Source organism: Piliocolobus tephrosceles, chromosome 3 (genome assembly GCF_002776525.5).
Source record: "Piliocolobus tephrosceles isolate RC106 chromosome 3, ASM277652v3, whole genome shotgun sequence".
Classification (NCBI taxonomy): domain Eukaryota; kingdom Metazoa; phylum Chordata; class Mammalia; order Primates; family Cercopithecidae; genus Piliocolobus; species Piliocolobus tephrosceles.
In genome coordinates, this window is record NC_045436.1 from 183,298,062 (window position 1) to 183,323,360 (window position 25,299).

General features: G+C 56.7%; 1 protein-coding gene across 3 annotated transcripts in view; it reads right to left on the minus strand.

The window, feature by feature from the left end:
• Positions 1 to 2,103: 2,103 nt before the first annotated feature.
• The window catches only part of UVSSA (UV stimulated scaffold protein A), a 42,475-nt gene continuing 19,279 nt past the window's right edge, over positions 2,104 to 25,299 (minus strand). For all 3 annotated transcript variants that reach the window (XM_023206756.3, XM_023206757.3, XM_023206758.3), the window contains exons 8-14: positions 23,686 to 23,797; positions 13,573 to 13,717; positions 12,917 to 13,051; positions 9,876 to 10,059; positions 9,144 to 9,252; positions 6,187 to 6,361; positions 2,104 to 4,324 (exon numbers count right to left, since the gene is read on the minus strand). In XM_023206756.3, coding sequence (XP_023062524.2) covers positions 4,231 to 4,324; positions 6,187 to 6,361; positions 9,144 to 9,252; positions 9,876 to 10,059; positions 12,917 to 13,051; positions 13,573 to 13,717; positions 23,686 to 23,797 — 954 coding nt within the window. In that variant the 3' untranslated portion in view covers positions 2,104 to 4,230. The remainder of the gene's footprint in view (positions 4,325 to 6,186; positions 6,362 to 9,143; positions 9,253 to 9,875; positions 10,060 to 12,916; positions 13,052 to 13,572; positions 13,718 to 23,685; positions 23,798 to 25,299) is intronic.

The following is a 25,299-nucleotide window of genomic DNA, read 5'->3' on the forward strand; positions in this document are numbered from 1 at the left end:
AGAATATACTTTGAGATTAAAAAAAGGCAAAACACAATATACCAAAACTTAAGGGATGAAGTAAATCAGTGCTGAGATAAAAATTTACATCTACAAACATCTATATTAAAAAGAAAGATTTCAAATCAATAAGCTTATTTTCCATCTTAAGAAACAAGAAACAGAAAAGAAAATGAAACCCAAAGCAACCCAAAGGAAATAATAAAGGTTATAGTGGAAATTAACAAAATAAAGAATGGAAACTCATAGGGAATAATAAACAAAACCAGAAGTTGTTTCTAAAATAGATCAACAAAATTGATAAATCTTTAGCTAGACTGAGGGGAGTAAAAGAGAGAAGAATCAAATTACTAAAACCAGAAAATACTATGAATAGGCTGGGAGCAATGGCTAACATCCACAATCCCAGCACTTTGGGCGGTCAAGGTGGGAGGGTCACTTGGTGCCAGGAGTTTGACAGAGATCAGCCTGGGCAACACAGCGAGATCTTGTCTCTACAAAAAAATTTTAAAGAAAATTAGGGCTGGGTGCAGTGGCTCATGCCTGTAATCCCAGCACTCTGCTAGGCTAAGACAGGAAAATTTTTTGAGGCCAGGAGTTTGAGACCAGCCTGGGCAACATAGTGAGACCCAATCTCTACCAAAAATAAGCTTTTAAAAAATTAGCTAGTCATAGTGCCATGCCCCTGAAGTCTTAGCTACTCAGGAAGCTGAGACAGGAAGATCGCTTGAGTCTGGGAGGTCGAAGCTGTAGTGAGCCATGATTGTGCTACTGCACTCCAGCCTGGGTGACAGAGCCAGACTCTGTCTCAAACAAAAGCAAACCAAACAAAGTCAGAAAATTAGCTGGATGTGGTGGTACATGCCTGTGGTCCTTCCTACTGGGGAGGCTGAGGCGGGAGGATCACTTGGGCCCATGAGTCTGAGGTTGGAGTGAGCTATGATTGCACCACTGCACTCCAGCCTGGGCAACAGAGTGACCTTGTCAGTTAAAAAAACTTTTTTTAATGCTATGAACAATTGCATATAAACAGATTGCAACAAAGAACCTAGAAAGGGACAAACTCCTGGAAAGATGCAAACTACCAGAACTAAACAGATCTATAATAGGTGAAGATACTGAATTAGGGAAAAAAATCCCACAAAGAAAAGTCCAGCCTTCACTGGCAAATTCCACCAAATGTTTAAATAATTAACAACAATCTTTCACCAAGTCTTCCAAAAAATAGGAGGGGAGGGAACACTTCCCACTTCAATCTATGAGGTCAGTAGTGACGTGACTAAAGTCAGACAAAGACATCACAAAAAGACTACAGACCAATATCCCTCATGAATACAGATGCAAAATCCTAGCAAACTAAATCCAGCAGCATTAAAAAAGGATTATATACCATGAACAAGTAGAATTTACCCCATGAATGCAAGGTCAGTTCAACATATGAGAAACAATGTAATATGCCGTATCACCAGAATAAAGGACAAGAATTATACTATCATCTCAACACATGGAGAAAAAGCATCTGACAAAATTCAACACTTTATGACAAAAACACTCAACAAACTAGGAGGAGAAGGTAACTTCTTCAACCTGGTAGACAGCGTCTACACAAAACAGCATGGTTAGCATCACGCTCAATGGTGAGAGACTGAAAGCTTCCTGCTAAGGTCAAGAGTCAGACAAGGATGTCTGTTCTCACCACATCTATTCAACATTGTCCTGGAGGTACTAGCCGGAGCAATTAGGTAAGAGAAATAAAAGAAACCCAGATTAGAAAGACAGCTGTTTGCAGATGACATGATTTTGTGTATGGAAAATCTTAAGGAACACACAACTAATTAGAATGAATAAACAAGTTCAGCAAAGAATGCAGGATACAAGATCAATACACAAAAGTCAATTGTACTTCCACATATTAGCAATGATCAGCCCCAAAATGAAATTCAGAAAACAATTACATTTATAATTGCTTTTATAAATGTAATTTATAATCTTTTAATAATTTATAATTGCATTTATAATCCTTTTGGTTATAAATAAAAAATAAAATATGAGTAAATTTAACAAAATAAGTGAAAGACATATACTGAAAACTACAAAATACTGTTGAAATAAATTTAAAAAGACCCAAATAAATGGAAAGATAATCAGAAGCTCATGACTCAGAAGATTTAATATTAAGATCGTAATACATCCCAAAGCAATCTCTAGATTTAATGTAATTCCTATCAAAATATCAGCTGCTTTTTTTTTTGAAGAAACTGATGAGCAGATCCTAAAATTCATTTGGAAATGCAAGGAATGCAGAATAGTTAAAATAGCCTTGAAATAGAACAAAGTAAAACTTATCACAACAAAGCAACATTGATCAAGGCATTGTGGTACCGGCATAAGGTGAAGGTCAATGGAATAGAGTCAAGTGCCCAGAAATAAACCTGTACATTTTTGGTCAATTGATTATAAATAAGGGTGCCAAGATAATTCAATGGGGAAAAATAATGTTTTCAACAAATGGTGCGGAGACAACTGGATATCCACAGGCAAAAGAATGCGGGCTCTTATACCACACACAAAACTTAACTCACAACAGATCAAAGATCTACACGTAAGAGCTGAAATTATAAAATGCTTATTAGAAACCAGGTGTAAATCCCTGTGATCTTGGATGAGGCGATGGCTTCTGAGATGTGACACCAAAAGCATAAGTAACAAAAGGAAAACCCAGATAAACTGCTGGACTTCATCAAAGTTAACTTTTGTGCTTCGGAGGACACTATCCAGAAAGTGAAAGGACAGTATGGAAGAGTTTATGCAAATCGGCCGGCATGGCGGCTCACACCTGTAATCCCAGCACTTTGGAGGCCGAGGTGGGTGGATCACGAGGTCAGGAGATCAAGACCAGCCTGATCAACATAGTGAAACCCGTGTCTACTAAAAATACACAAATTAGCTGGGCGTGGTGGTGCGCGCCTGTAGTCCCAGCCACTCAGGAGGCTGAGGCAGGAGAATGGCGTGAACCTGGGAGGAGGAGCTTGCAGTGAGTCAAGATTGGGTCACTGCACTCCAGCCAGGAGACAGAGCTAGACTCTGTCTCAAAAAAAAAAAAAAAGAAAAAAGAAAAAGAAAAAAGAAACTTTTTGCAAATCACATGAGGATCTAGTATCCACAATATACATATAAACTCCTGGCTAGGAGTGGTGGCTCATGCCTGTAATCCCAACACTTTGGGAGACCGAAGCAAGAGGATTGCTTGAGGCTAGGAGTTCGAGACCACCATGGGCAACACAGTGAGAGCTTGTCTCTACAAAAAATTTTAAAAATTGGCCAAGCGTTGTGGCGTGTGCCTGTAGTCCCAGATACCTGGGAGGCTGACATGGGAGGAGGCTTAAGCCCAGGAGTTTTGAGGCTGCAGTGAGCTATGATCGTGCCACTGCACTCAGCCTGGGTAAGAGCAAAAGCCCATCTCTAAAAGAGAGAAAAAAAAACTGTTACAACTCAAGACAAATATTCAATTAAAAATAGGCAAGAGATTTGAATAGACTCCTCTCCAAAGAAGATACACAAACGCCTGTGAGCACAGGAGATGTTCAGCACCCTCAACGCTGCTGTGGACATGTGTGCACGAGCTTCCGTATGGACAGGTTTTCACCTCCTTTGTTTTATACATCGGAGGGGAACTCCATGGATGAACCCTGAAAACAGAATGCCAAGTGCAAGAAGCTAGGCACAAGAGGCCACATGTCGTATGAAAAGCCAGAAACAGAAAGCAGATGAGTGAACGGTTCACTAGCCTTTGTGTTTGTGTTAAAAACAATATTTGCATAAAAGTGGGTTTCCCAGAGTTCCTGAGTGGTCGCCTCCCAGCTGGGGAATGCAAGCTCTGAAAGCTGAGCTGCACGCACACTCCGTCAGTGGTCAGTGCTGAACCCCGCACCACGACATGCCCTGGCCTCACGAGGACTCGCAGATGCCCTCTGGAACAGCGCTGCTGCCTGTGTTCACATCTCCAGGCCCGAGGGCCTCCTCTACAAGGACAGACCCGTCACCAGATGATGACGAACCCTGTCACAGCAGCACGGCCAGACCTTCAGGGCATTTCAACGTGCCATTTCTTTACATCAAACACTGTAATAGCCAAAGCATGGTTACTGCCCAGACCCACGCCCACTCTGCTGTCCTGAGACACTGGCAGAGGGAGAAGGTGCTAATGGCCAGTGCACTGGGCCCAGCTCTCTAGTTCAGTGCATAGTTAAACTGGTTTGAAAACTTCTCGTGCTTCTTCTGGTCCATCTGGTTCATGGCTGTCACGACCCTTCGCACAGCTGCTCTGTGGGGAAACAAGGCAAGATGTGACCTGGGAGGCTTCCGCCAGGGGCCTGGGCTCCCAGTGGTGGCATCACCAGGGTTACGCACTGGTCCTGGGGCAGCTGCTGCCCTTGGATGCTAACTGCCTGTGGGTGCCACCTTCAGAGAAAGATGGGCGACGGAACCCTAGGCCCTGTCCCAAGACAGAGGCAGGCTTGGAAAGGGCCACCCAGGTCCCAGAGCTGGAGTCTGTGGTAGGTGGTTCTGCGCAGTGAAGGTGGCCCCAGCCCCACCTTGGCACTTCTCCTGTGGCCTCCCACACTCCAGGATGAGGGCATAGCTTCCCTCTTGGTCTCCTGGGGAGTGGCCTTGCAGGAGATGCAGCCAAGAGGATCAGGATGGCCCTGCCCACGGCTGCACGCACAGCTCCACAGCCAGGGACGGAAATGTGGAGGGGCCGCAGCAGGGAGGTGTGCTGTGCTGACCAGCTCAGGTGCCGCGACGCACGAGGGTGTGGAGCCAGCAGGGCCTGAGGCCACAAGGTGGTGAAACCGCCGCTCAGCTGCGGCCCTGCGGGGCTGCCAGGCACTGCTATGGGGGCCCTTTCGCCTGTGGTCACGCCCGGTCCTTTCTGTAGGGAGGGCTCTGGGCCACACAGCCGCCGTGAAGAGCCAGCTCCTGCCATGGGCTTCACTGCCCCCATGAGACACAGGGAGGAGGCCTGGCAGGGGGCCACTGGCCGTGTCTGTTCCTGGGCATTAGCACCCAGGTTGGCCTCTACCCCTGGCTGGTCCACAGGAAAACAGCCTCATCGTGAGCTACCAGGGGCCGAGGCGCCTTGTGTGGCTGGCTGACGTGATGGGTCCACCTCTGCACCAGGGGCCCCAGGCAGCCTCTCCACAGTCCCCACCAGCACCCCTGCCCCGCCCAAGCAAGGCTGTGGATGCGCCGCCCACAAGCCCAGGGGATGCGTGGTCTGAGTGCTGCAAAGGCGCCTCCCGCCCGAGCCCATTCAGGCCGGTGCAAGGTCATGCTGGCTAGGAGGGGCCGCCTCTGCCCGGCGCACTCAGCACCTTCCAGGGGTGTCCAAGGGAGGATCTCTGGGACGGCGACGGGTGGGGCCACCTCACTGGCGCTACCAGATAAACCTGCACCAGCAGACACTTGGCACAGATATGGGAGGGAGTCAGCAGCCTCAGGTGGCTTCTAAGCAAGCATTCTGGATTTTCTTGGGTGAGAAGAAGGCAATGTGAAGACAGAAACACAAGGCCATGCGAGTGGCTGGTGCCCCAGCGGACAGACCGCATGCAGGGATGCCAGGCTGGTGGGCTTCGCACTCTGGCCCTGCCAAGGCCTCACCAGTCACACAGGCCCACGCTGGGCTGCAGAGACACCAGGCCAGCCTCCCAGAGCCAGTGCTCAGAGCAGCCACGCTGGGACTGGGCTCTGCTGGGGCTGACGCGTGCACCCCTGTTGTGGCTGCCTTTGCAGTCACCACCCTCCCTGAAGTCACCGCTGCAGAAATACGCAGGCACTGACCAGGGGGCACAGCCAGGCAAGGGAGAGATGAGGGGGCTCACTCTGTACCAGCCGAGGCCTGTGTCCTGACACGGCTCCCTCAGGAAGCGAGGATGATGGTGCTTGGTGGTCGAGCCCCTCTTATCCTGGGGAATGCTCCGGGGCGTTCCTGACAAGACCCTGCCTATTGCCCCGGCTGGTACTGCCCCTCCCAGGGGAAAGGCTGGGTGGTCCCCCAGGGGAACTCAAAGCAGGGGAGCCCCTGGAGGCCCCAGGTCCCTGGAATATCTTGGAGCTCAGAAGGCCCCCCCGAACACCCTCACGTTGGAGCCACGCGGTGGGAGGTGACCCAGCGGCCACTCTTACTTGGCGAAGACTTTTCTCCCGATGCGGGCGCGGGCGGTGTCGGCCTGAGCCTTCAGGTTGGTAAGGCTGGGGTACCTCCTCTTCTTCCCCCTGCCTTTCCCGCTGTACCTGGACGAGCCCAGATCCTGCCCTGTGGCTGCCTCCACGTCTCTCATCAACTCAGGGTCCTGCCATTCTGCAAACAAAACTCAAGCACTTCAGGAAACAGCTGGCACTGACCACAGCCCGTCTTACCCGAGGCCCCCAGGAGGGGCTCTTGGTCTCGTCCGGACAGCGGGGCAGGGTGGGCTTGCCTACAGCTGTACCCTGGCACCAGCAAACCCGACAGGATGCTCGGCGGGTACGGTTCCCTGAGCAACAAGATGGGAAGGGTGGGCACGCTGGTCCCCGTGGGGTGAAGGTGACACAGAGCTCGTCCCCACCGCCCCACAGCCCCACAGGCCCCTGCCGCCCAGAGATGGGGAGCCGGGGCTGGGCCCCGAGGCCACTGCTAGGGCACCCATGGACCTCCCAGGCTGCAAGGCGGCCAAGGCCAGTGGTTGGCGGTTGGTGCCATCCGCAAGCTACTTCCTTGCCTGCGGGCCAGACCCTGCCCCACTAGGCCAACTGCGGCCCTGCTGGACCCGCCTGCTGGTGGGGAGGGATGTGCGGCAGGGCCGGGCCCAGCATGATGCTCAGCAAAGGGCTTTTCTTTTTTGTTGATCCAAAGATGACCTGGCCTCAGGCCTCAGAAAGGCAGGGTGGGGCTCTCCTAGACAGAACTGCCCTTCCCAAGCAAGCCAGGCGTTGTCTGCTTGAGGCCCTGTGGCAGTGAGGGGTCACAAATGTCACCAGCCCCACTGAGCAGCCTCCCAGGCTGACAGAACCCACTGTGCAGATGGGCACCGAGGCCCTCCGGGGTCACAGGCCCAGGCTTCCCGTGGGGTTCCCCACACAAGGCGGAGGACGGCCTCCACCAGGTGTGGTACTGGTCGGGCTCAGAGAGGCCACCCGACGGGACTGTGATGGCCGAGGGACTTACAGACAACCCTGGCTCGCAGAAGGGGGCTGGGCACTGATGCTCCAGAGGCACCTGCTCCTGCAGACAGGACCCCATGAGCTGAGCCAGTGGGACCAGGCCACGGGGGCGACCAGGCCCCGGGGCACATCCCCGGAGGGAGGCCTACGCCTCGGACTGATGGCCAGGCCTCCCAAGCAGATTCTTTGAAGTGAAGGAATACGGGGCCCACAATTCAGATACAGGAACGATTAATCCAAGATTAAGGAAAACTGTCCAAACAGTTTATCTCCCAGTAATAAGAAGGCGTCACAGTTTAGGAACCCAGTGAATGGAGCAATTGTTTAAACACAACGAAAAGGCGCCGGCACCCAGTAGAGATGGAGCGAGCGTCTCAGTGAAATGAAGGAGCAATTTAAAAGCCTTTGAGGAAAATCAATAGATGCTGGGAAGCGCCTTCCTGGGCGCTGACGGGCCCTGCAGCACACGCACATTGTCACTGAGGTTAGCGCCAGGGAAAGGAAAATTGCGCCGTGCGCGAGGGAGGCGGGGATCAATACTGTAGTTAGTAAAGAGATGCTATTTCACATCTGACTGGCCAGCGCTGGCCGCAGCCCGCGGCCTGATACCTGTTTGTTAACAAGTCACCAAGGGCTGGAAAACCAGATACTCTTCAGGGTTGACACAAAAAATAGGCACTTAATTTGCTCCTGAGTGTGAGCCCCCAGGGAAGGCCTCACCCAGAGATGAGCAGGTCAGGGCCCTCCCACCGCCCAGGGCCGAGCTGCTGTGTCTGGGCTTCAGGCTGCACTCAACATCCGCCTCTCATGACCGGAGTGCAAAATGCCCAGGAGCCATGACAGAGACGGCTTGGAAGGGCCCCCGGGCCCCCAGCACTGCTCTTCAGGACAAGGTGTGACCCCCCCACTTCAGGACAGGGCCAAGCCTGCAGGTGTGGCCACTCTCCAGAAGGGATTGAGGCTGGCCGGGGCTCACGCCTGTCATCCCAGCGCTGTGGGAGGTGAGGCAGGAGAATCGCTTGAGTCCAGGAGTTCAAGACCAGCCTGGGCAATACAGTGCCACCCCACCTCTACCAAAAATAAAAATACAACACTTAGTCAGGCACGGTGGCATGGTAATTCCAGCTACTCGGGAGGCTGAGGCAGGAGGATGGCTTGAATCTGGGAGGCCATGATTGCGCCACTGCACTCCAGCCTGGGTGACAGAGAAAGACCCTGCTTCAAAAAAAAGCCAACTCAGATTTAAAAAGGAGAGAGAGAGCCTGAGGCTGGCCGGGGCCTCTAAAAACAAAGTCTTCCTTGGAAAACAGAAACGCACCCCACCCGGGGATGAGCCTTCGGGGAGGCACGGGGGGCAGATGAGCCCGGGGGAGGCAGGGCAGGCAGAGGGGCCCTGCTGACGTGGCAGTGCTGCCCCACAGTGGCCTTGCTGTCCGGGGCCTCTGGGCACCCGCACTCCTGCTGCCGTAGCAGTGGCCACACGCCTCCTGGACAGAGCTTTGACCACTTGCACACTGAGGCAGGTGCGGGGCATGGCTGAGGAGGCCAGAGGGGTTCCTGGAAGCCACTCCGGGCTCAGCCTAATCACTTCTCTCACGTCAGGGCCTTCACCTGCCTGAAAACACGAGGAAGCAGGACCCAGCCACACAGACGGCACCTGTGGCTTCGGGGCCCTGGGTGCCCACCTCCCGGTCGGGGTCTCATGAACACGTAACTCCCCCTGAAGCCGGAGACTCCTCTGGAGCCCCCAAATCCAAGACCCTCGGGACAGCATCCCCTCCTGATTCCACCAGTTACGACCGAGGGGCGTGTAGCTCTGTGGACTGAGCTGGCAGAGAGGGTGCTCCATGACTCTGCAGACGCACCCCGGGCAGCCAGTGGCAGTGAGTCCCAGGCTGTGCCTCCCACGGCGCCCGCCCCACCCGCCTGCCCAGACCTACCCGGGCGCTCCTGCTTCTGCAGCTGCCGCCGCTGCTCGCGAGCCCTGTCCTCCGGGTCGAGTGGCCTCCCTTCGTCGTCCCTTGGAATGATCTTCCCGTGGAAAGGGCACTACACAGCGAGGACATGGTGGCTGACAGTGGGGAGGGGTCCACCCGCCTCGACCACCTGCCCCCACCGCGACTCAGGCACAAACAGCGACCAGGGAGGGCAGCATCGCAGAGCCAAAGCGTACACAACCCTGGAATCCTCAGGGGAGGGCGTCCTGAGAGTCGTGTGGGTGGCTCCGTCTCCCGCCTGGAGCCGGGAGCTCTCGGGCAGCTGTGGAGAGTTGAGGCCTCCCTCACACCAGCACGGCCACAGCAACCCCCCCGCACCATGCCCAGCTGCCAGGCTGGGAGCTGCCCTGGCCCCCCGGCCTCTCCTCACTTTTGAGGAGCCCAGGCTGAGCACAGACCCGGGCTGCAACCATGGAGGACACTGTGAGTCTCGGCCCCTGGAGAGTCCCCAGGCCGTGTACCCAGGTGTCAGGCTTCAGGGCCCTGGGCAGGAGCCCCAGACACCATTGTGATGACCAACGGCTGAGCAATTTCTGCCCACCACAGACAAGCCCCTTTCACGGGCTTCTCAGTGCTTCCCCACCCAGGGCAGGGGCAGGTGGGGCTCGGCACCCCTCCGGCTGCCCCACCCTGGTCCAGCCCACGCCCACCCCTACCCTCAGGCCACGGCCTTACCTTCAGCCGATCTTGGCGCTCACAGAGCCGGCCGTCTGGCCTCGGGGCGCGACACCGGTGCTGCACAGGCTCAAACCTCCCTGCAAAAGTGATGTGGCGGCTCCGGAGCATCTCGGAAACGTCGGCATTGACCACTTCCTCCTCCACCTCACTGGGCTTCCAGAAGCGGTGCTCGGAGTCAGATCTGCAGACAGAGCCAGAGGCCCTCAGAGCATCTGCAGGGACCCCAGAGGAGCGTGGCCACGGTGGTGCAGGCACAGGGGAAGGCCAAACCACCGCAGCCCAGCCACCCCACCCCGCCGACAGCACGCAAGCCGGAGAACACGGTCGCTCCTGCCTGGGTCTGAATTCTGACGCCACGTGAACCAGCTGCAAGACCATGGGCACAACTGCCACCTGCAGGATGGGCTCTCCCTACAGGGCAAGGGCGATAGCTGCTGGGTCCTTGAGGTGTGACCTTGAAGGTTTATGGGACGTGCACATGAAGGTCGTCTTTCCACTGCAGGGGCGTAAGGACAGGGCGGTAGCGCACCCAGGAAAAGGAGTGGAGGCTGTTCAGCCCTCGGCAGCACAGAGGGACCAGGGGCTGGAGACCAGACTCCGCGGCCCTGGGTTTCCCAGGCGTCCCAGGTCTCCCAGGCATGTCCGGTCCCATGCTCTGCTGCTGTCACCAGCCTGATTAGAGATGCTTTCCTGTGGATGCCACAGGATGGGGGAGCTGGGTGTGCTGGCCTCAGAGGAGGCTGGCCTCAGAGAACTATGCCGCCTGCCCACCTGGATGCCCAGGCAGAGGAGAAGTGTCTGAGGGGAACTCACACAGACCCGACTGTCCCTGTGCTGCCACCAGGCCTCCTTCTAGGGCATACAGCCACACTTGGGGCCAGCAGGAACCGGGGAGGACAGATGGACAGTGTCAAGGGCTCCCAGTGATGAGAGACACCACTCACCGCCTGCTGACTGGGGAACGGTTGGCTCTGCCCAAGGCTCCCAGGCTGCCACACCCTGTGCCCGAGGGTGCTTGAGCAGAGCCCAGCAGCCCTGCCCTCGCCCCGGGTCCACAGACAGGAGCACGGCCCCAGGCACGGCCCACACTAGGGAGAAGGGACTAGCAGGAGGCCCTGCCCTGGGACTGCCTGGACCTCATTTCTGCACCCACCTTGGTCTGGGATGAGGCTGGGTTGGGATAAGGCAGTGGGTGGGAACGCAGGCAGAACGTGCTGCCTGGGGCCTTGGCCCCACTACAGGGAGAGGCATCTCGGGCAAAGCCCTGGTGGGCTGAAGAACAGCTGGCCATGTGCCCTGCAGTCAGGAGGGGTATATGAGGCTCCCCCGAGGGTGCCTGACCGCCTGGCCAAATGCCTCCTGCCACACCAGGAGAGGCCCCGTGTGAGAAGCAGCGATGCGTTCTGCCACCCAGAACTCGGACCAGAGACGCCCTGTGGACCGCAGTGACTCGGCGCACACCACGGGCTCCACCGCTTCCTCCCCATCCAGGCGCAGGGATACTCCCCTCGGCTCCCCTCGGCCGAGGACCACTGGCTTTCTTTTTTTTTTTTTCAGACAGAGTCTTGCTCCGTCGCCCAGGCTGGAGTGCAGTGGCACGATCTCAGCTCACTGCAACCTCCGCCTCCCGGGTTCAAGTGATTCTCCTGCCTCAGCCTCCTAAGTAGCTGGGATTATAGGCACCCGCCACACCTGGCTAATTTTTGTATTTTTAGTAGTGACGGGGTTTCACCATGTTGGCCAGGCTGGTCTCGAACTCCTGGCCTCAAGTGATCTACCTGCCTTGGCCTCCACAAAGTGCTGGGATTACAGGCGTGAGCCACTGCACCCAGCCGGGGCCCGCCAGCCCTCTGTGTACCAGCATGGCTTCGTTCCAGCGGTTGCCTGTGACCACGAGGCCCTCACAGGCAGGGGTCTTTCCAGAGGCTGTGGAGACCGAGCTGTTTCCAGCGCCCAGGGGCGCCAGCCCCATCAGCCCTGTCTCCCACCACGGCCCGGCCAGGCCCTGGCCTCCTGGACCCTCATCGTCTTGACTTCCCGGCTGAAAGGGGTGAGTCCAGGCTCTCCTGATCCCTAAATGAGGCGGAGAGCCAGAGGGCAGGACCCTCCACTTGGCAAGGGAGTGTGGGGTAAGCAGCCTCTGCCATCCCGGCTAGGGGCCAGCCAGGAGGAGTGTGGCCCTCAACTGCCTGTGGGGCACACATGGCACCCAGGGGCCATCTCCTGCACCAGCCCAGGCACCTCCACCCACGCGGCTGACACGGGGCCCTTCCCCAGCCCAGGCCACTGCCATGTTCAGGCTGCAACTCCATCAAGCCGGCCACTGCAGCAGTCTGCAGGCAGCTGGGGACACATGAAACCACGAGCTTGGCGCACCAGGTGCGTGGTGCTGACGGCCAGGCGGGTGGCGCGTGAAGCCAGGCCTGCCTAGCAGGGCCCTGGTACCATCCATCCAGGACTAACCGGGTCCTCACCAGGAGCTGCTCAGGCCTCTCTCTCAGCCCAACTGCCCAGGGGGTCAGGGCAAAGCCTGTGGTCCTGGGGACAGGCCAGGCAGGCGGGAGGAGGGGCAGGCATCTGCTTCCAGGTGGGAGCTTTGCTGGGTGTCACCTGCCAGGCTCCAAAACCAAGCGCTGGCCTTGGGGCACCCCTGATGGCAATGTGTGGCAGGGACGGCTGTTTCTTCCCGACCTCAGCCAACTGCAGTTTGAAGCAGAACAAACTCAGTGGGCCCCAGGGCCGCCTTTAGGGAAGTGGTTTCGCGTCCAGCTGTTCCCACAGGACTGATAACACCTACGTTCCGTGGATGGCCCCGACGCAGCAGCAGAAAGGCTCACAAAAGCCCTGCTGGGCTCCACGAGCTGACTCAGCAGGGGAGGCCCATCCCTGTGCCCCTCCAGGTGCCCAGAAGTTGGGGCAGAGTTGGGAGGTGGGGCCAGCTTCCTCAGACCCAGGGAGGCCTGGCAAGCCAGCAGCCCCTCCTCAGGCTGGGACCCTGGCTGTGTGCCCTGGTCGACTTCAGAGACATGGGGACTCACTTGAAGATCTTCCCGGCTGTGGGGAGCTCCTGGCCCCAGTAGTGCAGGTCCACGCCGTAGGGCACCACGGGCGCCCGGGCCCGCTCTGCTGCCAGCTTCTGGGCCTCCTGTGGCTCTGGCAACACTCTGGGGGGGCTACAGGAACAGAGTAGGACATCCTGTGTGCTGCTGGTGCTAGCCACAGCCACCCACCTCTCCCTCTCCACCCTCACAGCACGACTGGGGCCTCAGGTCGGCTCAGGTGAGCAATGGATTCCGCCACACGACACCTGGCCTCAGAGCCACCACTGAGGTCCTGTGAGAAGCTCTGGGCCCTGGCCAACAGCGGCTCTCTGGTCTGCAGTTCTTCAACCTGGCCCAGGGGTGACCCGACACCTGCCTCTCAAACCCCAGCCCTGGGGGCTCCTCTCAGAGGCACGAGCAGTGCCTGGAAGGGTATTTGTTGGCCCAGCCCCACACAGGCTCCAGCTGATGCTGGCACTGACAAGCCCAAACATGGCACCAACAGTGCTCACCCGGCTGGGGGTGCAGACCCCAGGTTTCCGCCAAGATATCCAGAGAAGGCACTGAGCAGCCTGTCAAGGCCAGCCAGTGCTCTGGGCAGAGGCTGTGGCAGCGCCAGGCAGGGGCTCAACACACAGGACACAGTGAGTCACCTGGCAGACGAGGGTGGGGGCAAGTGTTCCCGGAGCCGCCGCAGCTGAGCAGCCGCAGAAGTGGGGTCCGACGCCTCCTCGTCTTTCCTCATCCTTGTCCGCAAGCTCCGCACAACCATGTCTTTCCCTAGTGTCGCCTCCAGCCCTGAAACAGACACGTGTCCACTCCCTGCCACCACTCCCACCACCTGCCAGGCACATCTGCGAGACCGGGCAGTTAGGATGCGTCTACGCGTTAGCGTGTTCCATCTTCCGACAGTCCTGAGGCGGGTGCCTGCTATCTGAACCTCACGGGCGAGGGCGAGGCCCGGAGCAGCAGCTCAGGCCACGCTCTGCCAGAACATGGCGTGCGCTGGGGGCTCCAGCAGTCTTGCCTTGTGGCCACACAGTTCACGCACTGTGCTACCTGGCTTTGCAGAACGGCCAGCCTGAGCAGACGGATTTGCCAGGCTGTAAAGAAGCTGGGCAGCAGCGAGAGCCCAGACTGCCCAGCACTCTATGCCTGTGAGATGTAGGCAGCCTGCAGCCCTCCCCAGCCCCCAGGCCTGAGGTGGCAGCCGCTTGGAAAGGCCACCCATGGGGTGTCCACATGGTCCTCAAGGAGAAGAGAACGCACACTTCCACACAGGGTTTCAACCCACGTCTCACGCCGAGGTAAAACCGCGATGTTAGCGGGGATTCCAGCCCCTGCGTCCCCACAGAAACACCTGGGGCTGTACCACGGCTTCAGCAGGCGCCTCTGAGAGCCACTGCCCTGGCCCTGGCAGCTCCCTCCGTCTGCCAGGCAGAGGCTGAGTCCAACGAGCAAGATGCCGTCCCGGACCGCCTGTCGCAGAGGGCCCATCCTGCCGCCAGCAAGACAAGGCCATGGCGCTGTATCTCACCAACGTCCCACAGAGACAGACAGGGACGAGACCACCAGCCCCTGGCCTCCACAGCCCAGTGTGCACCCAGGGTCCCTGGAGCAGGACAAGGAGATTCTCCAACACTGCTGGGCCCTGACCTGCCTCTCCCCTCACCTGCCTCTCCCCTCCTCCTGTACCACGTCCTGGGCTTGGCTCTCAGGCTGCCCCGCGGGGCTCACCCTGACCCTCACGGCACCTCTCGGTCAAGGCAGGGGCCTATACTCCCTAGTGGCTGTCTGAGCTGGTGTCCTGGGACATCAGGATGGCAGGGGGCACAGGAGGTGCCAGCAGGCTATGGGTTAGGACAAAGGGCACCACCCACCTCCCCAAACCTGCTGTAGGAGCAACTAAGGACTGCATTTGAGCCTGTCCTCCCCTGTGGGCTGCCAGTCAGCGGGGCTCAAGACCCCAGAGGAACCTGGACCGCAGGGAAGCCAGACTTTGGAGAGCTGCCATGGAAGAAAGAAAACGGACCGAGCAAGGTGTCCTGGCTGCAGTGGAATCCACAGAAAGAAAATGGACCCAGCAAGGCGTCCTGGCTGCGGCAGAATCCACAGAAAGAAAACGGACCTAGTAAGGCGTCCTGGCCGTGGTGGAATCCACAGAAAGAAAACGGACCGGCAGCCCGGGCGAAGAGGCGCACAGCCCATGCCACGCTCCCCAGAAGCTACGGAGACAGAGCAAGAGGCCAGGAAGGGAGGGGGGAGGGGGGATCCTGAAGACGCCTCCACTAAAGACGAAGGGCAAGGAAAACTGTCAGGTGCAGAGGACTTGCTGGATGGCTGAGGGGACCGGCCACAGCATGAGTGAGACACAGGTGACCGCAGACAGCGAGGGAGGAAGCATGGAGGACCCTCTTAAGAGCTCCAAGGGGTGAGGGGGACGTGCAGGTGTCAGCATCCTCGTCTCTCTTAAAATCCCGGGAGAAGACAGAAATAATTGGAGCGCAGAAAAGAGTTGAAGAAATGATGAGCCACATTTTCCTGGAATTGGAAGGCTGAGAGTCAAAGGAGACAGAGGAAAAGCCATGGCTAGAGGCGCTATAGGAAAACCGAATAACACCACAGCCCGAGACAGTTACCACCGAGCACTGAGGTCAACCCGACTGCTTGAAGGAGACAAAGTATTGATCCTGGGTGTGTCTGTGAGGGTGTTGCCAAAGGAGATTAACATGAGTCAGTGGGCTGGGAAAGGCAGACCCACCCTTAATCTGGTGGGCACCATCTAATTAGCTGCCAGCGAATATAAAGCAGGCAGAAAACCGTGAAAAGCAGAGATGGGCCTCGCCTCCCAGCCTACATCTTTCTCCCGTGCTGGATGCTTCCTGCCCTCCACCATCGGATTCCAGGTTCTTCAGTTTTGAGACTCGGACTGGATCTCCTTGCTCCTCAGCCTGCAGATGGCCTATTGGGGGACCTTGTGGTCACGTAAGTTAGCTGATACTTTCAAAGAAATAAACATTCTATTGACACAAGATTTTCAATAGCAACCGTGAATGCAAGATCTTAGAAGGTCACCTTGAAAGTGTGGAAGGAGAAGTTCAAGCTCAGAGTTTTACAGCCAGCTAAACGATCGCTTCTTGTGTAGACAGAGGACGATGACCTCATGGAGACAAGTCCTTCTGAGGTTTGCCATGGTGAGGTCCGCTTTGAAAACACCTTCACAGCCAGTAGTCACAAAGAAAAGCCAGGGGGGTGGAGCAAGACATGGGCAGTGCTCTGAGACATGAGCACTGAGTGTGTAGAGACACGGGAGGTGAGTGCAGGGATGCAGGAGGTGAGTGCCCTGAGATGCAGGAGGTGAGTGCAGAGACACGGGAGGTGAGTGGCCTGAGAGGTGAGTGCAGAGACACGGGAGGTGAGTACCCTGAGACGCGGGAGGCGAGTGCAGAAACGTGGGAGGTGAGTGCAGAAACGCGGGAGGTGAGTGCCCTGAGACACGGGAGGTGAGTGCCCTGAGATGCCAGAGGTGAGTGCAGAGACGTGGGAGGTGAGTGCAAAGATGTAGGAGGTGAGTTCCGGGGCATGGGAGGTGAGTGCCCTGAGATGCCGGAGGTGAGTGCAGAGACGTGGGAGGTGAGTGCAAAGATGTAGGAGGTGAGTGCAGGGGTGTGGGAGGTGAGTGCAGAGATGCAGGAGGTGAGTGCAGAGACGTGGGAGGTGAATGCAGAGACGCGAGAGGTGAGTGCAGAGACTCGGAAGGAACACTGAGCACATGACTTTGTAAAGCTGACTCCCGCCTGTCTCTACCCAAACCCAAGTGTTCATATCAACCAGAATGAAGTTGGTTCTGGATGACCCAATGTGACGGGGTGGAAGGAGGCCACACGTGGGGAGAGGGTGCCAGGTGATTTGTCTTATGCAGGAGATTTGTCTTATGCAGGAAATAGTACAGTAATTGAGAAACTCTAGAAACAAACAGTGAATGGTACATATGTGTGTAAATCCTTTCCACAAGGAGTGACCATCCGAAGAATAAAAACCAGTGGAACAATGGGGCACATAAACGGTGGGAGAAAGGAGGAAACGAGGCAAGGATGGTGGCTGAAGTCGGAGAGGAAGTGCGACGGGTGGACGCATGACAGGCCGCCAGATGTGTCTTCTGAAGACTTCGTAACAACCGTTAATTAAACAGATTCAGATTAATGAAAAGACAGACTCCAGAGTGGATGTCTTTAGCAATATGCCATCTAAAGAAGACTGACTTAGGGCCGGGTGTGGGGGCTCACGCCTGTAATCCCAGCACTTTGGGAGGCTGAGATGGGTGGATCATGAGGTCAGGAGATCGAGACCATTCTGGCTAACACGGTGAAACCCCGTCTCTACTAAAAAATATAAAAAAACTAGCCGGGCGAGGTGGCGGGTGCCTGTAGTCCCAGCTACTCGGGAGGCTGAGGCAGGAGAATGGCGTAAACCCGGGAGGCGGAGCTTGCAGTGAGCAGAGATCCGGCCACTGCACTCCAGTCCGGGTGACAGAGCGAGACTCCGTCTCAACAACAACAAAAAAAAAGAAGACCCACTTAATACAATGGTTAGTGAAAAGTTGAAAATAAAGGGATGAAAAAAGATTTATTATGAAAACAGTGACCAAAAGACAGAGGAGGTCCCATGTGGGTACTAGAAAAACAAGATTTTAGGTAAAAAATAAGAGGGTAAAAGAAGGAATGTTTGAAGGTGTAATAAACATGAACAGATACGTAACTTACAAATGCAGTCTCAAAACATAAAAAGCAATGCTGAGGGGCTACGGGTGCAGAGACACCCCTGACTATGGGGACTCTGGCGAACCCTCTTGGAAAGTGGCCGTTAGGCAAAGAATGAGCCGTATCATGAGTGGTCTGTACAGTACAGTCAAAACCACCAAACTAAGAGACACCGTGAGACTTCCTATCTGATACAGTCTGGCTCTGTGTCCCCACCCAAATCTCATCTTGTAGCTCCCATAATTCCCACACGTGGTGGGACGGAGCCGATGGGTCTTCCCCGTGGTGTTCTCGTGAGAGTGAATGCGTCTCACGAGATCCAATGGTTTTAAAAGCGGGAGTTTCTGTGCATAAGCCCTCTCCCTGCCTGCCGCCATCCACGTAAGATGTGACTTGCTCCTTCTTGCCTTCCCCATGATTGTGAAGCCTCCCCCGTCATGTGGAACGTTAAGTCCAATAAACCTCTTTCTTCTGTAAATTGCCCAGTCTCGGGTATGTCTTTATCAGCAGCGTGAACATGGACTAATACAATATCCAAGAAGTCCTTCTCCAACACACATGCAGAACCGACGAGAGAAAACCAACTACTAAGTCAACAAGGGGCCTCAGTCACCTCCCAAGAATCAGCACCGCCCAGACTGTGTCCTGAGACCACAGAACAGAGCGTCAAAAACAGAGGCCGCCAGAGAGCTCAGACGCCCAGAAACTCATGTACACGTGATCGATTACATACACACACACACATACACACACACACACACACACACACACACAGAGGTCCACGCACAGACGCGCTCTCACTGAACACGAGTGAGCTGCAGAGTATGCAGGCCTTCTGTTTGTGCAGGCTTACTGAATATATACACACACGTACATGTCCACACACGCACATCCTTACAGGCATGCTGTCACTGAACACACGTGTGCTCACGGCAGGCTTTCTGAGGACACCCACGGTGCCTCCACTTACCTATCTGCATAGCCAGGAATGCTCTGTTTGGAGAAGAGCTGGGAGGAGAATGAGGCGGCGTGAGAAGTGGGGGTACTGCAAAGCTGCCTGTGCAGGGGCTTCCTGGGAGGGAAGTGGGTAAGGACAAAGGGCCTTGCTCAGGCCCTTGACAAGCATCCTGGAAACCAAGGAGGTGGCCCCAACCCCATCCCTGAGTTGCAGAGGAGGGAAACACTGTCTCTCTGAAAAGGCTCACAGAACTTGGGCAGTCTGGAGCCACCTCTGACTTGGCCACCAGCTCTCTGGGCAGAGGTCAGTCTGGCACATGCAGAAACGCCACACCCTGTGCTCAGGGATCACCAGCCTGTGGCTGTGGGCCAAGTCCAGCCCACCGCCTACTTTCGTGAATAGGGTGTTACTGGCACACAGTCGCACCCATCATCTACACGCAGAGACAAGGCCTCGTGTGGCCCCTGAAGCCGAAGAGACTGCGCTCTGGCCCTTCACAGAAGGTGCCTGTCCCGCTCGGGAGCTCTTTTGAGCCGTGCACAGCTGCACACCTGCTCGCGGCTGCATGCCTGCGGGGCTGCTCCCATTTCCTGGGTTCCCAGGGGCTGAGAGCAGAGGACATGAGACAGAGCCACCACAGAGCAGGTGACAGGGCCGGACCTCCAGCCCCGAGGCACGCACCTGGGAGACATTGGGCAGCCCCTGCTCAGCCCTGGCACTCAATGCCATGTCCTGGGTTTTACTCACAGACCTGCCAAGTGCCCCTCAGTATTCTGGAAATGTACATGACAGATACGGACTGACAGCACATGCACACACACGCACGCACACACACGCACGCATGCACACGCACGCACACACATGCACACGTGCGCGCACACATGCACACACGTGTGCACACACGCACGCACGTACACACATGCACACACGCACACATGCACACACACGTGCATGCTCACAGTGAGGGAGGCAAGACTGGTAAGTGGACAATGTGACATTTAGATACAATCACAGCCAAAAGATCAATATGAGAATTCCTAAGAGTTACAAGAATGAAATATATTTTTCATCGATTTGTTGTTTTAAACCATTAAAAAGATGGGTAAGCGTGTTAAAGCAGGGTAAATACTTAGGGCACTAAAAACACTCCCACTTGCGCATCGCGTGGAAAATCAATCTCACTGACATACTTTCAAAGCAAAACCCCAAAAAGCCGACAGCATTCCTCAGGCACCGGGAGCACGCATTTTCAGGAAGAATAATGACTGCTGGAAAACAAGAGGCCACACGTCACAGCCGAACCCGGCCTGCCCCGCCCGCACGGCGTCTCACTGAGTCCAGTATCTTGGCTCAAATTCACTCCCACGGTTGTTTTTGGACATAAAAATGTCCAAATCCCCTTTTTTGTTTAAATTGGCCAAGTGGCACCTATTTGCCTGAAGCACCAAAGCAGACAGCGCGGGAGGGAATCGATGGCAGGAAACGGAGAGGCGGGGCCTCTGCGCCCAGGCGGGCTGCCCGGCGCTGACATTATTGATTTTACCTAGTTCAGCTGGCCTTGTAATTAAAATGTAAATTTGAGAAAGAGATTATGTCCTGACAGAAATGGTAGGATTAAGGGGAAGATAAAGGCCCCTCAGTGAAAATTCAGAGAAAGAAATGAGCAAGCAAAAGAGCACGGGTTTCCTCCGTGGTGTGGATTTAGACTAAATCTAACTACTTCAGATTCGCCCACGTATAATTGAAAAAACAGCGACAGAATATAAACTTGTGTTATGGACTGAGCTGGCCCCGCATCTGCCCCCACGGTTCCCGTCTGGTCCCTGCCTCCGGCACTCTTGGGGCCCCTGGGGTGTGAAGCTGAGTGGGGCCGGGGGGTCCCCTCTGCACACCTCAGAGGGCAGCTCTGTCACCAGGGCCTGCCCCTCCTTTGGGCCCTCCAGCCCTCGCCTGGGGCTGGTACAGCCGGTGCTGCACACTTGCACCCAGGTGACTCCCAGCAGTGCCGCCGAGGACACCCAGGCCAGGCCTACAGGGGCCATCGGCACCTTCAAGGCTGACGGCAGAAGGTGGTCAGCCTTCCCACTTCAAGAAGTCAGTCAGTGGCAATAAAACTGCCAGGGCCTCTGCCTGCCCCAGGCAAAGCTGTGATGGAGCCCCCAGCTTCTAAGGCACCCTCCCCTCCGCCGGGCATTCGTGGGCCCTGAGAGCAAAGGGGCAGATGCCATGCAGTGGAGGAGGCTTGGAAGCAGCAGAGGAGGGCGCTGTGGGGACCTGCAGCTACAGTGACAGGAACCGGCGGCCAGTGCACCGGTTGTGCACACTGCCCTGGACCAGGACTGAGCCGGCAGGGACAGCTCATCTCTGCTCTGCTGAGCCTGGGGCCTGAGCTGGAGACACACATCTGGAGGTGCCTCACAACCAGGGTCAGGCTGGGACAGCCCCCCGGTGGGGCTTCGTCAGGACTGCCACGCCCAGTGCCTGCCTGTGACCCTGTGAGGCTACGTGTACCTGCAGCAGGGCTGTGAGGCTAGGTGTACCTGCGGCAGGGCTGTGTCAGAGCAGGTGTCCCGGCACACCCAGCAGGGGCTGCGAGGCCTGTGCAGCTCAGCCCCTTTGGCTGGACGCTATTGTGGATGGACTCAGGACCTCTGGGTTCCAGTGGGGAGGGGACAGCCAGGCCTGGTGACAAGTGAGCGCTGTCACCATTGTGTTTGGCCACAGGCCGGAGGAAGCCTCACCTCTTCTGATGAAAGGAGACCGCTCTGTTCTTTGGGGAGAGTCACCTTGTTTGAGTTTCGCTTCTGGCCTTCGATAATTTAGAGCCACAAGTCAGGTTTTAGGGGAAGTGGAGATTTCTGCCTTTGAGACGCCACACATCACCCCGTCTGTCTAAGATGTGTAACTTCTGCTCAAAGGGCTCAGAAGCCATCGTAACAGGTCCGTGCAGAGACCCAGGGCCAGGAAATGTCAGTGACACTATAGGCCAAGAGTCAGTGCCAGCTCCCAGACTCTGAAGACGCCCAGAAGGGATCCAGGAGATGAGGCAGCCCAGCAGGCCGGGTCAGGGTGGGCCTATGCAGACAAGATGGCTGCCCAGGCCCCGGCTGCAGCACCTCCAGGAGACACCTCTGTGCTTCGACCGGTGCTCCTGGGGCTGGACCCCACGGCCTGGTCCAGCTGAGGGCGGCCGGGAGCCAAGAAAGAGATTGCAGCGGCCAACAGCGTGCTCAGGCACCCCCAGGGCCCTCACGTCAGGCATGGGGACTCCTGCCCAAGGTGAGGAATCAGCAGAAAGACCATTTCAGGTGGACACTGGAGTTGGAAGAACAGTGTGTGTGAGGTGGGGACGGGGGAAGCCCAATGAGGGCACAGCTGGGGCTGTGGCCCGGCGGGGGACGGGGTCTGACACAGAGAGGTCGGTAGTGGGGAGAGGTGTGCAGGTCCCTCGGCTTCTGCCTGCCTGGCCAGAACCCCTGGAGAAGCAGCACGGGACCCTGGTCCAGAAAGGGCCAGGCCACAATGGTGCCCAGACAGGTCCCATCTGGCCCCAGGCATCTGAGGCTTTCTTCCAGACCCTCAAGCTCACACTGACCCCAGGAGCTCAGCCTTCACAGCCTGGGCCCTCCCTGGGTGGCCCCAGGGCAGAAGACAGCAGGACCCCGGTAAACAGGACCATACAAATGGATGATCGTTAGACGCCTGGTTGTGCTAATCTGGCATGACACCCTTAATGGGTCATAGCTTCACACATGAGTTGTCTAATCATCTAAATTCTCTTAACAAATTTACATCTCTTTGGTTTTGTTTTGTTTTTTTTTTTTTTTTGAGACGGAGTCTCACTGTGTCTCCCACACTGGAGTGCAGTGGCACGATCTCGGCTCTCTGCAAGCTCCACCGCCTGGGTTCACGCCATTCTCCTGCCTCAGCCTCCTGAGTAGCTGGGACTACAGGCGCCCGCCACCTCGCCCGGCTAGATTTTGTATTTTTAGTAGAGACGGGGTTTCACCGTGTTAGCCAGGATGGTCTCAAACTCCTGAGCTCAGGTGATCCACCCACCTCGGCCTCCCAAAGTGCTGGGACTACAGGCGTGAGCCACCGCGCCCGGTCTACATCTCTTCTTATACTCTGATTCAAACCAACTTGTCCATTTCACACAAAAGCTGAGGGTCTTGTTTTCATTTGCCTCCCCTCCATGCAAACACCGCTGTGGGTACTCTGGGGAACTTGAAGAGTAGACCTACCTGGGCCCACGCCCCTCCTGGAGGGCACAATCCTGGGTGTGGCATGGGAACGTGGCTTTGGGAGGTATTTTTGAAAAACCTAAGCCCTCGATGGCATAGCACAGGCTGTGGCAGCACTCAGCACCTCCCGAGTGCTCCCTGAGAATGACAGGAGCTCCTTGCTGTGGAGGGCACAGCAGCCCTGGGCCCAGACCCGAGTCTGTGGCATCATCAGTGATGAGGAGGGATGCCTGTGCTTGTGACTCCACTAAGCGGGGAGGGGAGCCTGGAGGGTGGGGGGTGGCGGCCCCTCCCACCTGCCAGCAGCCGCTCCTGTAGCTGCGGGAATCGCACCCACAACCCTCAAGTTCAAGGGGCCCACCAGAGCCCACCCTCCTGCATGAGGCCCTTCTGTCCTCGAGCAGGGCTGCTGATGGCAGAGGGAGGTCAGGACCTGCCCGATGCATCCTTAGAGCAGGCCGGTGTGCTGGGGCCTCCACACAAGAACCAAGAGTAGGACGGCCCCTGCCCCAGACTTGGGCACCTGAGGGCCTGCCTGGCAGAGGAGGAACAGCAGGACCACCGGAGAGGGAGCACACCTCAGGGCAGGCTGCAGGGAGGATGCTAGGCCCGAGACCCCAAGATGGAGCCAGAGCACAGAGGAAAAGCACGCACACGACTTCTCAGCCTCATGGCTACGATCATGGGCAGGAAAAGCAGCATTTTAAACCAAAGCAGCAGTTACCACCAGACGGATCCCAAGGGGCCACATCCTGAGTGGGGGACCCTCCACCCAGGCACCCTCCGACAGGGCCCGCTGCTCACCATACTCAGAGCGCAGGTGGTCGGGGATGTGGGGCTCATACCCCTCCTTCTCAGGGACCTCCACAAAGTCCTCATCATCCTCATCTTCCTCCGCATTCCCCAGGGCTTCCGTCTGTGGAAAGATGCCCCAGCACAGATCAACCCCAGACCCTGTGTATGAACACAGCTCTCAGTGGGCGGAGCCCTGGAAATGCCTTTCTGTTGTGGAGCTTTTTCTCCCGCTCAGGGCTCCGGCATCAGCCACAGCTGGACTGCAGTTAGGGTTGTCTCCAAGGCTGCTCTCGTTCCCCAACATCATATCACCTCCGCACTGCCCCTGCGCTGGGGGCTGTTTAGAGTCTACGTCAAAACCACGAACTGCAACCCTGGCTGACTCCCCAGGTCCCTGCGGGAGGTGAGGTCCTCACGTGGAATGGCGTCGCACTGGTGCCAGGGCGGCCGTGCCCCCGTGGCTTAGGGGAGTCATCTTCCCACCAGGTGGAGCAGGTGCATCTGCTCTTCGGCAACGGCGAGGGCTAGCTCCCCGCACAGGGTTCTTCCGTGGCGCTGGTGTGACCACAGCATGTCAGATGACCGAAAGGGACAAGTACTTCTGGAACATTCTGTCCTTGAGGGCTTGCATGAAAACCACCTCAATTTCCTTTTGACAAGGTCACTTCTCTGCCAGGGCAGGTGTAGGGCATCCCTCACTGAGTCTGGAAAGCCCTCAGGCCACCCCCGCCTCCCTCCTCCCATGAGAAAAAGGCTGCCTGCCCTGATAAAGCCTTTCTCTTCCCAAAAGCTGCTGCTGTAGTACTGGCTTGTGTGTGCACTCAGTAGCGAGCCCACTGCTTAGTAACATGGCCACACAGTCGGCACCACCTGCTCCATCCACGTGCTCAGATGCGGCCGTGAGCAAACTCTTCTCCGCCTCACCTTCCCACTGGCCTGCATCCTTCCAGCAGCCCCACCACGGCCCAGGACAGGGTGTGGGAGCTCACACATAGCCCCCAGGGCACACCATCCTTCCCTGAGAGCCCCGCCTCTGCAGCTCACCCACCACAAACCTGGTGTGGGCTCAGCACGGCAGGCCGGTCATTTCTCACCTTCAGCTCCCTCAGGCCAGGAGAGGGGCTGGCAGGGCTGCTAGGGCAGCTGAAGGTCATGCTCCCAGGGTGGCCCCCAGGGTCATGCACCCAGGGTGCCCCAGGGTGGAGGTGTCCCGGGGTGGAGGTGCCCCGGGGTGGAGGTGCCCCGGGGTGGAGGTGCCCCAGGGTGGAGATGCCCCAGGGTAGAGGCACCTGAGAAAGGGAAACTTCCCGGAAGGGAGATTCCTATCAGAGGAACACCAAGCAAGGGGACTGTTAATGGGTTGATAAGAGAAAAACCGAAAACCAGAATCACTCTGACACACACCTTCATTTCTAAAACGCATTCCCAGCATCAGCACCTCACAGGCGCTGCAGTTGCAGCTTTGCTTCCTGAAGGGAGGAAGGACAACTGAAGAGGGCCTGACCCCTGTGACCACCCCTGACCCCCAGGGCAGGAGTCCACATGTTCACCAGAGACAAAGCCTGGGTGAGCAGGGACCGTGGCTCCACATACAGCCCCCACGGAGCCAGGCCGCACAAGGCC